This window comes from Xiphophorus couchianus, chromosome 4, assembly GCF_001444195.1.
Source record: "Xiphophorus couchianus chromosome 4, X_couchianus-1.0, whole genome shotgun sequence".
Taxonomy (NCBI): Eukaryota; Metazoa; Chordata; class Actinopteri; order Cyprinodontiformes; family Poeciliidae; genus Xiphophorus; species Xiphophorus couchianus.
In genome coordinates, this window is record NC_040231.1 from 32,425,393 (window position 1) to 32,439,167 (window position 13,775).

Consider the following 13,775-nt stretch of genomic DNA (forward strand, 5'->3'; position numbering starts at 1 on the left):
ACAAGAGTAAAATAGAGTAACTTGATCTCTCAATAGTGTAAAATAATTAGAACCCCCCTCCCCCAAAAAAATGTGCATTGACTGATTGCTGCTTTACGGAGTGAAAACCAGCCTGAAAGTTTAATATGTAGGATACAGTGACACCTAGCGGAATTCAGTCATACTGCAGTCATCTTGATCTCACTCTCAGTGATGTTTTGAACATTGAAATAAAAGCCAGTGGGTGTGAGAAACGGTAAAAGTTCTGCTTTTTAATTAATATCCTACTCATTACACCTCGGGTCTCTGGACAGAAATTACCAGTTGCAGATCAAACACACAGTTTATGAAGTGAAACTGTAGCAGAAGCTTTGATGCAGAATCATAGCAAATTTACTTAACGGGGATACTTGTTGATGGGCTGGACTCACACAGTTTGTGAGACTGAAGGATTGTTTGTCTAACCAGCAACACAGGAGCTCCACAGGGTACTGAACTCTCACCATTCATTTTCACTTCTAACTTCCAGCACAAGTCTGACTACTGTCAACTCCAGAAATACTCAGATGACTCCGTAGTTGTTGGGTGTATCAGAGATGGACAAGAGACAGGAGAGAGAGCTGGTGGACTGTTTTGTCATGGTGTGGAAACACTCATCTCATCTGGAATGTAAACAAAATAAAGGAGATGATTGTAGATTTCAGGAGGAATGTGGTTAGATCACACCCTATTTCCATCATGGGGGAATTAGTGAAGGTGGTTGAGGAATATAAATACCTCGGTGTTCATCTGGACAACAGACTAGACTTTAGACGCAACAGGGACAGAGCAGACTGGACTTCTAGAGGAAGCTAAGATCCTTCAAGGTTTGCAGCAAGATGCTGCAGATCTTCTATCAGTCTGTTGTTGACACAGACATAGAAGCATCATCTCTTCTGCCGTCATCTGTTGGGGCAGCAGCATCAGAACCAGGAAACTAAAAAGATAAAAGAAGGCTGGTTCTGCCCTGGTTCTGTTCTGGAGACGACCGTGGAACCTCTGCAGATGAAAAAGAAAGGAATGTCGCTGATACAGTATTTATAGGCTAAATCAAAAACACCAGGCACCACTCTGACACTTGTTTTTTTTTAGTTTGAATACATTTTAATTTTTATTATAAGTACAGTTCAGTAGTTACAAAACGAAGCATCTGCCATAAGGATACAGCAAAACATAGAGTGTTCAGCTCACAAGACAGGTTTTGTACATCATATGTGGAATGGAATGATCGTTATAGCTGGTTCAGAGAAGGAGAGAGCCCAAGCTCCACTCTCACCGTGAATCTCTCATCTTTACTCAGAAAACAGAGATAAGGTCAAAAGTCAAAGCTGTTGGTCAGTGATTTCATCATCCAACTGGTTTGCTTTGACCCCACTTCCAAACCCCCAAAAAGGATAGCTTCTCACTTTTCAATGTCTCACCTTTGTTATTATTTAGATTTTGAATATCCTCTTCTATAAAATTGAAAGTATGGTCTATTGTGGTCTGCAGAAATCATTTCAATGTAGCTGCAAAGACAACATTGGCAGGGCAAAAATCTTCTCAGGCTGGTATCCAAGTTCAGAAAGTCACCCGGCAGAAAGCAGTAACAGGTCTATGCTGTAGGTCAGAAAGGGATTAGCATACAAAAAAAAAATATCTGAGGAACCATTTTTAAAAGTCACATACAGTATAGATGTTGATCAAACTAAAAAAAAAAAAAAAGAAGTATTATATTTGGACTATACATACCGCATCAGACTATTTTTTTTTCTGGGTTTTTTTTTCCTCTGGGTTCACAAAAAAATGACAGAAACATTTCACAATGCCAAGGGACACACAAACACACGCTCATTTTAGTTAATTAGCTAGTTTTGTACTGTATAGGTTGGATTTATAATACTATCACAGTGCAAAATACTTCTGAGAATCCAAACAAATGAAAGAAATCAGAAAGGATAAGTCCCTCTATGCATTATGGATCTGTATATATGGGGGCACAGGAGACGATTGTCATCTTTTTCCTCTTTTTTCTCATTTTTTTCTCTCTTTTTTGATCAGTAAATGGACAAGGCATTAATGTACAGTACATATAAAAGTTCAAAATAAAGTCAACCCTACATCCTACAGTCTAGCACAGTTACATAGCTTTGAAGTAGCAATAACAGATGACTTGTAATCTAAGGCTATACACATTGTCTTTTTCCAGTTTTATGCTATTTTTTTCTCATCTTAAAGTAAATACATCAAACCATTTTCAGTAGTCAGTAACACTGTGCAACAATGATTGGTGGCAGTATTATACAAACATCTGCAACACTACAGTTCTCCAGGTTAGACATGAGAGATGAAGCAAAAGGGATGTAGGGGTTCAAAGAAAGAAAACTGTTCTTGCTCTTTTCGTTTTTTTGATTTTTCTTTTTTAATTCTTCCGTTTCAAACTTGAGAAGAATGGCGGCCATGTGATTCTACGGCCAATAAACTATCGTCACTCCTCTACTTTCCCTCATCGCAAACATTTTAAATGTCGACTTTGTCGCGCTGCTGTATATCTTTCTATTTACATCAAGCACCAGAGCTGCGTTGAAAAAAATAACAAAAAAAAAAATGGAAAAGAACAGGTTCTGTAGTGGGATGAAGGCCTGGTAATGGAGGGTGTTGAATTTATAGCAGTTTGAAAGTTCCGTCTTCACAATACTTACTAGCACCACCGTCATCAAAAGCCGACCAGTCATACCTCCATTAGTAAATCATTTCTGGGAAGAACCATGCTGCAGGTTGGAAAAAAAGGACCATGTCTGTAGTTAACCATCTTCAGCGTGAATGATGTGAGACATAAACAGGGAGTCATGACAGCTGAAAGGTGAGGCGCTAGTTTGACAGGAATGTGCTTGGTCTCAGTCAACAGTCTGCTAAAGTTTAGTTTCTATTCAGCAGTAGAATACTTTCTACCAAGTACAACAGGATAATCTTCACTTTACAGGAAAAGGAAACAGTTTTCATTAAGTTTTTAATACTTCAGTCCTAGTTACAAAAGATTTTTTTTCTAGCTCCAGGAATGTGTCGGTAATGTCAGGGCTAGTTTACAGGAAGTCATCTTCAGACAGGTAGTTTCATCCAAAGAACAGAAAGAAGACCTGAAGGAAAACAGAAGCAATGTGTATAGGACAACAAAGACAAGATGCATTCAGACCACAGGAAACACAAAGGAAGGTTGCCATCATCTTGATAAGTGTGTGAGGATGCTTGCAAAAGTCACTAGGTCCAACTCGCAAATTCAAACACCGTCTTAGACGTCCGATTTTACAGTTCTCACTTTCCATTCCCTCTGACGGTAGTAGTTTTCTTCTTTTTTTAAATCATCTTAAATAAAGTCTCTGTTATAGTGTTTTCCTTCATTTAACCTTCATCCTCCTTCGCCTCATTGTCACCTTCATCGTCGTCATTGTGGTCGTCACTGAGCCTCGCTCTGGTGGACGTTGTTAGTCTTTGTTTCCAGCATGGGCGTCCAGCCCCTTAGGCTCACCCAGGTTATGGTTGTTAGGGTGGTTAAGATCGTTGTTAAGCTGGTTGGACTCGAGGGTCAACGCGGGGTCATGAATCATGGGCTGGTCCTCCTCTCCTAGCCACAGATGTGCTGCAGCCAATGAGAGAACAAGAGGCAGATTAGCACTGTGAACATGTGAACACTAACACACTCAAACTCTTTAGCACTGAGGTTACATTCATGAATGTCACAATGTCACAGGGTTAGGGTTACAACTTAAATCTTTAAACATGAGTTTTACATTTCACCTGCTTAAGATTAATCTGTACACTACTAGTCAACAACAGTTGACACCGGAAATTGAAACTGGACCAAAATTAAAGGGGAAGTTCACCATCCCATAATAACTCTGCTCTCAAAAACATCAAAGTGGTTCATCCAAACACATGTTTAGGAATCTTTGAACCATTGTGTCATTGGAACTGAGTGATTATTTACACAGAAGTGTATGATTACTGACACAGGAAGTGAAGGTTGGAGGTAGTGCAGCACCAATAACCTTCCTGCATCAAACAAACCTGTGAGCGAAACACCATCGATTTTCTATTGGTGCACTGCTTCCTATCTCAGTTTACTGAATAAATAATCAACTTCTCTGTAAAACTGCACAAAGCAGAACTGATAATGACAGTTTAAAGCCGTGGTGTCCAAAGTGGGTCCTGGAGGGCCGGCATCCTGCATGTTTCAGTTCTCTCTCTGGTGGTAGAAACAACCTCCTCAGCATGTCAGTGTTCTTCTTAGGCCGCCTATCCAACCAACATTTGATCAGGTGGTTAAACCAGAGAGAGAACTAAATCATGCTGGATGCCAGCCCTCCAGGACCCACTTTGGGTACCACTGCTTTAAAGGTTCATACGATAGTTTTGAAAAGACTGCTTGCTTGAGCCACCAGTGCCAACTAATCTCAATGTCTACTAAATGAATTCAGTTTGAGAATGATCTGTTACAAGTATGGTAATAATAATAAAAAAACACCAAAACCTTTAATAATGTCTTTGCGTTCTGAGTGTTTGTTTCTGTCTGGCACAATTGTAGTGAGACGATGTTTTTATTTTATCTTAGTGTTTTAAAATGTAGATGTCTGCTGTATTTTCCCTGGAAAAGTAACACGTTTTGTTGGATAATCTGCAAACCTAGCAAACTATTAGTGATGTATCAGTGTCTCTCTTTGACCGAGGTTTCATTTTTCTCCACACACACAAAAAAAGTTCAAGTCTCAGTAAAATTACTTTTTCACTTAGGTTCTCAAGTTAATCTGAATCATGTAAAATCTTAAGTTTGTAATATTTAAAAGACTGGCTGCTTTAAAATAGTTCAGTCCACATCTTTAAGTTACATAAACATTTAATGATTGAAGGAAATTCAACATAGATTGGCCCAAATGCAAATCAGTGATTGGTGTGAAAATGGTTTGGTTATCAGTAAGCTAGCACATCTGGAACAGGAATCGGAAAGATTACGTGATCTCAAGTGGAGGGACTGTGTTAAGTCGAAGCAACAGGTCCAGGTTTACATAGAACAGGCGACGAATCAGTTTGTAACTCGGGAATCTGGAATGTGGTTTGTCTTTTGTAAGACACTGAACACGATTAGGAGGTACGGGCTTCTTTCAGATTTAGATTATATGAGTCGATTCTCTAAGATCATGCATCATGTGAGCATTTAAACTCAAACCTTGGTGAGTGACAGGATTTCCTCTCTATTTGGTTGTTTTGGAGCCTTTTCTTATTGTTAGAAACTATCAGGCCTGCTGAACAATGTCAGTCAGGTCAGATCAGATCAGGTGTCTCTGTCCTCTCTGATCCTGTGGGCTCTGGTGGTGCTGCTGTCATTATCGTTATCTGCTGTTTCATCACTTTTCTACCTCACACATGTTCTGACATTCTGTTTTACCCCTTAATTATAACTGGGTGCATAACCTCTTATTCTGTGTCAGGACCTTTCAGTGGATTGAGGCATGAAGAAGATGTGCAGATCAAGGAATAAAGGGATAATCTAAAAAAGTGCAAGGAAAGAACAACCAGGACTTGTGGAACTCCAACACAGAGCATGTTCTGCACTCTGGTATCTGCCTGATTATGAGTAACTCCTGTCCTGATGGAGCCACTGATGCCCATTGGTCTACATTCTAGGCATGCAAGGAGAATTAGTTTCACATCTGAGGATTTTCTACATATGAACTAATTTAAATCCTAAACATTTATTCCAGATGCATTAAATGATTAGCCAGACAGTATATCTAAACTCCCTGTCATTTTATTTGCTTGCAATAGGATTCCTTCTGCTTCCTCACTACAGTATATCAAAGCAAAATCACAGCTTTAATAAACTGCAGCATCTATTGAATGAATCCACTTCTAATTGCAAACAGTTTCTTTTTCTGTCTTGCTCATAGTACGTAGTGTACAAAGTGACTTCCTGATTTGAAGATAAATAAAATGTCTTCATTCTGAAAACAGAAGCTAGAAACACATTATAGTTATGACACCAGGGGTAGTAGTTTCATACGAGTCACAAGCAACTCGCTTGATTCAATAAGCGTGACAAGCAGCGTGACAGTGTGTGAAAAGTGAGCAGAGTGATTCAATTAAAAAAAGAACTAAAAATAAAAATGAAGTATTGTAAAACAGCTGGAAATAGATAACTGTTATTACGTCCAGAAGCAACGACCACCCCCCCCCCACACACACACCCACACACACGTGTCTGCACTTTCATTCCCTCAGCAACTTATTTGGAAATTATTTTGCAATAAAACACCACCAAGAACATTTGCATGTCACGCTCTTTTAAAACTGGCGTTATGAATCTGACAAAATCAAATTAAAACACGAGTTTATTTGAGCCGCACTCTCTCTCTCTCTCTCTCTCTGTCTCTCTCTTTCTCTCACCAGTACAGATATGGGTATCAGAATGAACGGAGTTAATAACAAGATAAAACATCTCTGAGACTCAATGCTGAGTAATAACTCTGCAGCCGTCTGTTCACTGAGGAAATGGCTCCAACATGCACTAACTTCCCTCCCCTGTACGACTCTGCTGATGCCCTTCAAATTGCTCAGTTAATTTAAAAAAATCATTTAAAAAAGCCTCCTTTTGATGTCATTAATATTTGTAGAATAAGTGGTATATAGCCTGTGACTGGAAATATTTTTCCAATTCATGCTGCACACACTATTCATTTCTAACATGATGTCATACACATTTATGGCCACAAGATGGCAAACTAAGACAGTAAATGAGACACAGAAGCTTCCCGTAGCTTTCCATGTTCGTTCATTTAACACACCTGTCTCCTTTAATGGTTGTTTAATCTCTGCATTTCAAAATTGAAAATTGCACCTCAGTGAGAAGCTAATTTAGCTCTTTTAAAAGCCTTTCGTTTACATTGCCAAAATTTGCCATGAGATTGTTTTTTGGTTGTTTTTTTTTTGTGCAAAATCTGTCAAAGCTTTAGCAAAAGCAAAGTTTCCTTCCCCCCCCCCCCTGAATCTTCAAAAAGTATTTTGCTTCTCCCCAAGGGCACTTCCTGCCTGTGACTTCCCTGTAAAGAAACTTCCTGTAACGAGCTCCAGATTAGGGCCCCATATTTGATTTTCACTGTTCATTAACTAAGCCACCTGGAATGTTATTATTTAAGCATGGTGCTCCTTCTCCCCAAACAACTGCCGCTGCGAAGGAGGGGTAAGAGATTTCCTGGCCAACTTTATAGGTTTAGCATAACTTCCCCCCCACCATCACAGTTTTTAATTTCCCATTCGGGTAGACGGCAGATGCACCTAACAGACACAGAAAACCTGCCTGGCATTCATTTATCACATGAATGCAAGGCTTATCTCTTTGTTTTCATCAAAGCGCCCTGGGGGTGGGGGGAAGAAGATGCAGCGCGCATACATGATGCTTATAAGATGGCAGCGTGATTCAGATAAACATACTTGTCACTGGAAATAATTTACAGCACATGCCACATTCCTATGTAATGACATAAAGGAGCAGGGCGCCCTCATGTGGCATTGTGAGAGATGGCAGATGGCAGGAGAGGTGTGGGGATTTTGTGGGAGAGGACCTGGGAAAGCAAAACATATGGTGTGAGGACACCCAGCTCCAGGATCCATCCACTGTTAATACATGTGTCATGCTCAACAGAATGGATAAATGGGATGGAGGAAGGAACAATGGCGTACCACTTCACTCTGAGCCTGTGTGGGAGACGGCATGGGAATAAGGTGGTGGAGATATGTGTGGAAGTGTGAGCGGAAGAAACGTAGTCTCAGAAGGATAATGTGGCACCAACTGCAGCTATGTGCATAAAAATAAAAAAAATAAATAATAATAATAATAAAAACAACATTCAGTGTTTGATGATATTGAAGCCAGGGTTAGAACACAGGACATTCGTCTGATTCATGTTCAGGTTCCAACAGTAAATGTTATATTTTTATTTAACCTGAGTATCTAAAACTGACATTGTATTTCATCAATTTAGCTTGAATGAAATTGGGTTTTATGTTCCACATCTGCTCTGACTCCACATCAGCAAACTGTGTGGAGTTTGCAGGTGTAGAGACAGATAGATTAAACCCAGTTTGTTCATTTATTTGGTTTTCAGTGGATGAATAAAAAAAAAAACTCCAAGTTTAAACACAACTCCAAAATAAATAAGTAAAGGCAGCTACGCTAAGGCTACAACAATTTTTTCCCCCCCAAAAATTCGGACGATTAATCGATTAATGTAAAAATAACAACACAAAAAATGGCACATTCAGCAGATTTTTCACTTAACAACTTAATCATTTCATACAATATTAAGAATACATGAAACTATGCAAATAAACAAATAATTCATTTTTAAATAAGAAATTGAACATCACAACCAGAGCCTTCCTCTAGCATTTGCTTTTTATGTGTACTATATATATATATATATATATATATATATATATATATATATATATATATATATATATATATGTTAAATGCAAAATGTACATAGTTTTGAAAGAACAGCAAAAGGTAATTTGTTATTATTTCAGCAAATGTTTATTTTTTGAGTCTTTATAACAATTAATCAATTATTAAATGAGTTGGTAATTATTTCTATAATAATTCATCACAATTAACTTGATTAATCATTTCAGCCTTAGTCTGACCCCTAAATATCATAAACTCTGACATACACAAACACTGCAAATATGAGGGCAATAAGATGAATGCTAACATTAGTAGCATTTAGCAGTTCTTCAGTGTTTCAAAGCTTTTCCTATGTAGAAACAAAGAATGAACTGTGGTTGAGGAGTTGGGTTTGCTGTGATCCCTACATGGTTGGTGACAAACTGTTTTTAACATCTCTCCAGCTGCTGGCTTCCTCGGTTTCCACCTTTTCCAATGATTTGAAATAAATCTCTGAACATCTGTAGTTAAACATCAACTCTGATCACTCTGCAATACAACAAAATCATACCAGGTATTTTTTGTTGTTTTTCTAGTTCAAATATTTGAGTATACTTGAAAAAAGGAAAGCTAATATAGAAGTATCTTTTTAGCAAGATAAATATGATTTTTTTTAAGTCAATGATTCTTGACTGTACATAAAAATGGAATAGGTCCACTGGCAGATTTTTTTTCACATATACCAAGAATTTTTTTTTATTATTATTTTTTAAGTGAAAAATATGCCAGTGGACTTTTTATTTATTTCTTTTTAAAACTAACCTTTTTCTTTTAAACCATGTTCAAGAATTCTTGAATTAAAGAATTCTTTAAAGAATAATACATTCCTCAGTGTATCTTGCTGAGATGTTCTTTTTTCAGTTGGTTTAGTTTTATTTTAAGCATACAACAATATTTGAGCTAGAAACTAGACCAAAAATTCCAGGTAAGATTTTGTCTTTGTAGTGCAGCGTCCCATGTATGGACTGAAAAAGTTCCATTTTGGCCTTATGTGAAAATAAAATGTTTAAATTCACACAAAGGTGTCGGTCGAAATAGCAAACTGAACTGAAAAATGACAGAAAATATCAAGTGTTGCCTCATCTGGACATGAGGTGTTAGAAAGCCATGAAAGACCTGTGTGAACTTTGTCCACGCCGCTGGTGTTGCTCATGGCTGCTTTGTTCCTTCTCACAAGCATCTGGGCTCGACACTCGCAAAAAACTGTTGTTCTTGGCAAAGCACCGGCTCATTGTACAGCCCAGCATTTATAAATATGTAAATATGAGCAGCACTAGGCATAACACAGGCTGCTTGTATACACTGAGGAGGAGCGGCGAGGAAGTGAGCGCACCCCTCGCTCCCCCCTTCCCAAAATTGTATTTTTAGATGGTTTTAATGAATACAGGATGTTTATAGTTACCATTCCCTGTGATTCGCACAAAAGACTAGAAAAATCCACATCCATACCGCCAGCCCACCCCTCCTCTTTCACCCGTCCCACCACCCCCAATCCCTTAAAGCATTACTAAAGAAGGAGAAGAGGTGAGGAAGAAAAAAAAAAAAGAAAATTTGTGGTAAAACGCAGCAGGATTATTGTGCTCTCAGTCTGCTTTCAGCTCAGATCCTTATTAGACAAACACAGCGCGGTTAAGGTGCAAAAAGGAGTGAGGAAAACTCCGGCGCGCCGGTGAGGAGTGTGTGCGGCGCGAGGTGCCACGTGCAGAAAGAGAGACGACAAGATCTGCAGCGAGAAGGTTCCTCAAGAAGCCGCTTCAAGGCACGCCGCAATTTGTGTGTTATGCCTGCTCTTTAAAGTTGCCAAAATAATACAAACGCCGAATCAATACGCACGAGAAGTGAGCAGAGAAGGTTAGCTGTTTTCTGCTGCCTGTGATAATTTGCTTTTTTTTTTTTTTCTTGTCTGTGATGACTCTGTGTCAACTTGTTTTCTTTTTATAAACTCGGTTTTTGTTGTGCTGCAAACTCTCGGGGACTAGTGTGAGGTGATACCTATGACAGGATGATTTGATTCAGAGCAAAAGAGAGAGACAGAGAGAGAGAGAGAGAGAGAGAGAGAGAGAGAGAGAGAGAAACTGGAAAAGAAGGCAATATATATATATATATAAAAAAAGAATGATTGCAGTTGGGGGGAAATACAATGAAGTCAATGTTAGTGGCCTCTTTCTATTTTTCGCTGTCTGTCTCCAAAACTATTTCTGAGGCTAAAAGATTGCCGGCTTGATAATACCTCCGCTGAGCAATTTAAGCCCAAACACTCTGATGCTACAATCTGTCTTCTCTGCCTGATAGCGCTTTTCTCTCCTCTTCTCTCCAAATTACTTTCTTTCATATCTAATTATATTTGCTAATGATCTTATAAGAGAATAATGGAATGTGCTTGATCTATTACCTTTTTTTTTCAATACATAAATACAATGCGGGGGGAAATGACTATTGGAGACAGGAGGAAATGTTTTTTTTATGTTTTGCATGAGAGGGAAAATGAAGCTGAGAGCTGCAGGGTCATTAATGGGTGATGAACGCAGAGGTCATCTCTCACATTCTCTTTGACATTTTTCTCATCTGACGTGCAGAGACAATCACAAGCTCATCCTCGCTCTCACTTCTTCCGCCGTGCTTCACTTTCTCTGCTCTAATCTTTCAGATATTTACCTCAAATCTCCTTGATCCTGTGATTGAGACAGAGCCTTGTGATCTACCAGTTTGTTTATTTCCTTGGTGGGGTTTTTTGTCAAAAATGTGGATAATATAGTAAAAGATGACAATTTTTTGAATTAAATCTACAATCACTGACCAAGGCATCCATCTCTTACAGCTGCCTAATAATCCATGCAGGATTGCTGGGGAAGCGGGGTACGCCCTGGACAGAGCACTCGGCACTCGTCCATCACAGAGCAGCAGAGAACTATAACCCCCCCCCCGCACCCCACCCCCACACACACACACACATACATACACACAACTGAGGGCAATTTATAGTGGTAAATTAACCTTAACATGCCTGTTTCTGAGCTGTGGGAGTAACCCACACATAGAGGATTCAAACTCAGCACCTCCTTGCTGCAAGACTAACAGCTACACCACTCTGGCTAAGATAGCAAAGAACAAAATTCAATAGCTAGAAGGTTAATATGGATGGGATTTGGTACGAAAGCATACCAGAGACAGTGATGAGGGGAAAATCTGGTCAAGGATCTAACTTAGTGCTAAAGCCTCTCAGCTGCACTCTGACTCTCAGAAGTCCGAGCCCCCTTGTGGTCAATGCATCACACTGCTTCCAGTCGGCAACAGAATCCACTCCAAGGTCAGAGGTGATAAAATAACGTTGGATTCAGATCTTAACTGCTTAAGCAGTTTTAACCGTGAACTTTTGTTTTGTTTTTTTCTCTTTCTGCAGGTGTAGAGGCAGATTCTAGGCTGTTGGCTAATTCTCTAAGAGTATTTCTCTCCTCTACGCCCATCTCCTTCTTCCCCTTTAAAACTTTTCCCAACCATTTTTCTTTCCTCCCATCTTTTCCATTTCTGTGTCTGTTACATTTGAAATAAACCCAAAGCAGTTTCACATAAATTTTTATATATATGTGTCAAGTGGAGCATCATGGAGAAAACCGTAATATTCCACTTGTGAAAGTAAATCTGTTGGGCCTCATCTTGACACTAAGATAACGATTCCACACTGATGGACAAAACACACATAAAAAACCCCAAAAAACTATTGAACTCAAAACTATTGGAGTGGTTGTTGACCAATGTCCTTCTTTCCATTGGGCCAGGTCAAAGCATGTACTTAGAGAGAACACATGTACTGGTGCCATAGTCACTCCTAATGGTGCTGGATAAGAGAGCTCTGGTACTCAGTAAGCTCTAGAAACTTTTAAGCTCTGGTGAAAATCATTTGTATTCCCATATTGTGGTGAATTGGACAATGTGACCACCCACCCTCATGCAAACCCACAGTGTGACCATCAAACTCTAGTAAGTGCTGTCAATGCTGTCTAATGCATCTGTGAGGCAACCTGAAGTTTCTCCTGTCTGTCAGGTTCAGCCTGTATCTCTATTGCAACATTTATAATGACAGATCCATGGCAACTGAACTGTTTCCTTATTAATACCTAGTCCATGTTAGGTCTGTCTAAGTGCTCTTAGTTGGGCTAGCCCAGGAAACCTGTTTAAAACGTGTTTTTTATTGTAAAATCACACCAGATAGAAATATTTTGTTATTTTTTCCTCTTTGACCCTTTCTTTCTTTCTGTTGCCAAACTTTGTCTCATTCTCTATTTTCCTTGAATCCTTGTCCCTCTCTCCATCCCCCCTCCTCTCTTCTCTTGCTCTCCACAGGCCATAGGACAAGCCAGGCTGTGACAGGCACTCTAAACCCCCTGCATTAATGGAAGGAAATGGCATTCGATCCCTGTTTGATCTCCTAATCATTTCTGCTGAAATGATAATTAGTGCTTTTCCAATCCTCCCATAGAGGACGGAGAAAGGGGAGGAGGGGGTGATCTGGGAGGGAGTAAATGTATAAACATTTAAAGGAAAAATCCTTCGGCTTTTCAGAGTCCCAAACGGCGCCTCTGTCACCGAGTCGGGCATCTTCTAAGCCAACAAGTGCCGTCCTGTGACGTGGACATCTCGTCCTTTCACACGCAGAGAGGGGATATACTGTACACAGCGACAAACACTCAGAAACAGAGAGAGACGTGGGGCCTGGCGACTGCTGTCTGTGATTCTTTTCAGCTGACATAATCCTGATTGATTCGTTCAGCAGATAAAAACTGGGTCCACTTCTGGCCTTTTACTGGGGAAGGGGGAGGCAGAACATAATACAGCCTTTTATTCAGCAACAATGTAGCATAATGGCAATGGAATGTGCAGGGGAAAAAAGGTCACATCTTAAATGCTTCTGGCACTTTGTCCTTAGAAACAGCCTGTGGTCAAGTTTAAAAAGTTCCCAAAAAATATATACATTTTTACTGTTAAGTTTCTGCGGTTCCACAGATAGTTCCTTATCTTACTTCATTTTATTTATTTATTTTTTTTGTGCCTGTATGTATACTGGCAACCTCTTCAGCTCTGTAATAAACTATCATTCCCGCTCATTCTTTCCCTGTAAAGGAAGCTTTTGTTTGATGGGCATGAATAGGTGAGGTCATCTCCACTCGGTTTTTGTCCTTTTCTGTTGCTGTTTGGGAAGCTTTGTGTTTACATACACTGACATCCTTCCCACGTTTTTCTGCGATACACACAAGGCCGTCGGGGAAAGCGGTCTTTGGCTCTT

General features: G+C 39.5%; 1 protein-coding gene across 8 annotated transcripts in view; it reads right to left on the reverse strand.

Moving 5' to 3' along the window:
• Positions 1-1,769: 1,769 nt before the first annotated feature.
• The window catches only part of znf536 (zinc finger protein 536), a 232,449-nt gene continuing 220,443 nt past the window's right edge, over positions 1,770-13,775 (reverse strand). For all 8 annotated transcript variants that reach the window (XM_028014772.1, XM_028014777.1, XM_028014776.1 and 5 more), the window contains one exon: positions 1,770-3,634. In XM_028014772.1, the coding sequence (XP_027870573.1) occupies positions 3,480-3,634 (155 nt within the window). In that variant the 3' untranslated portion in view covers positions 1,770-3,479. The remainder of the gene's footprint in view (positions 3,635-13,775) is intronic.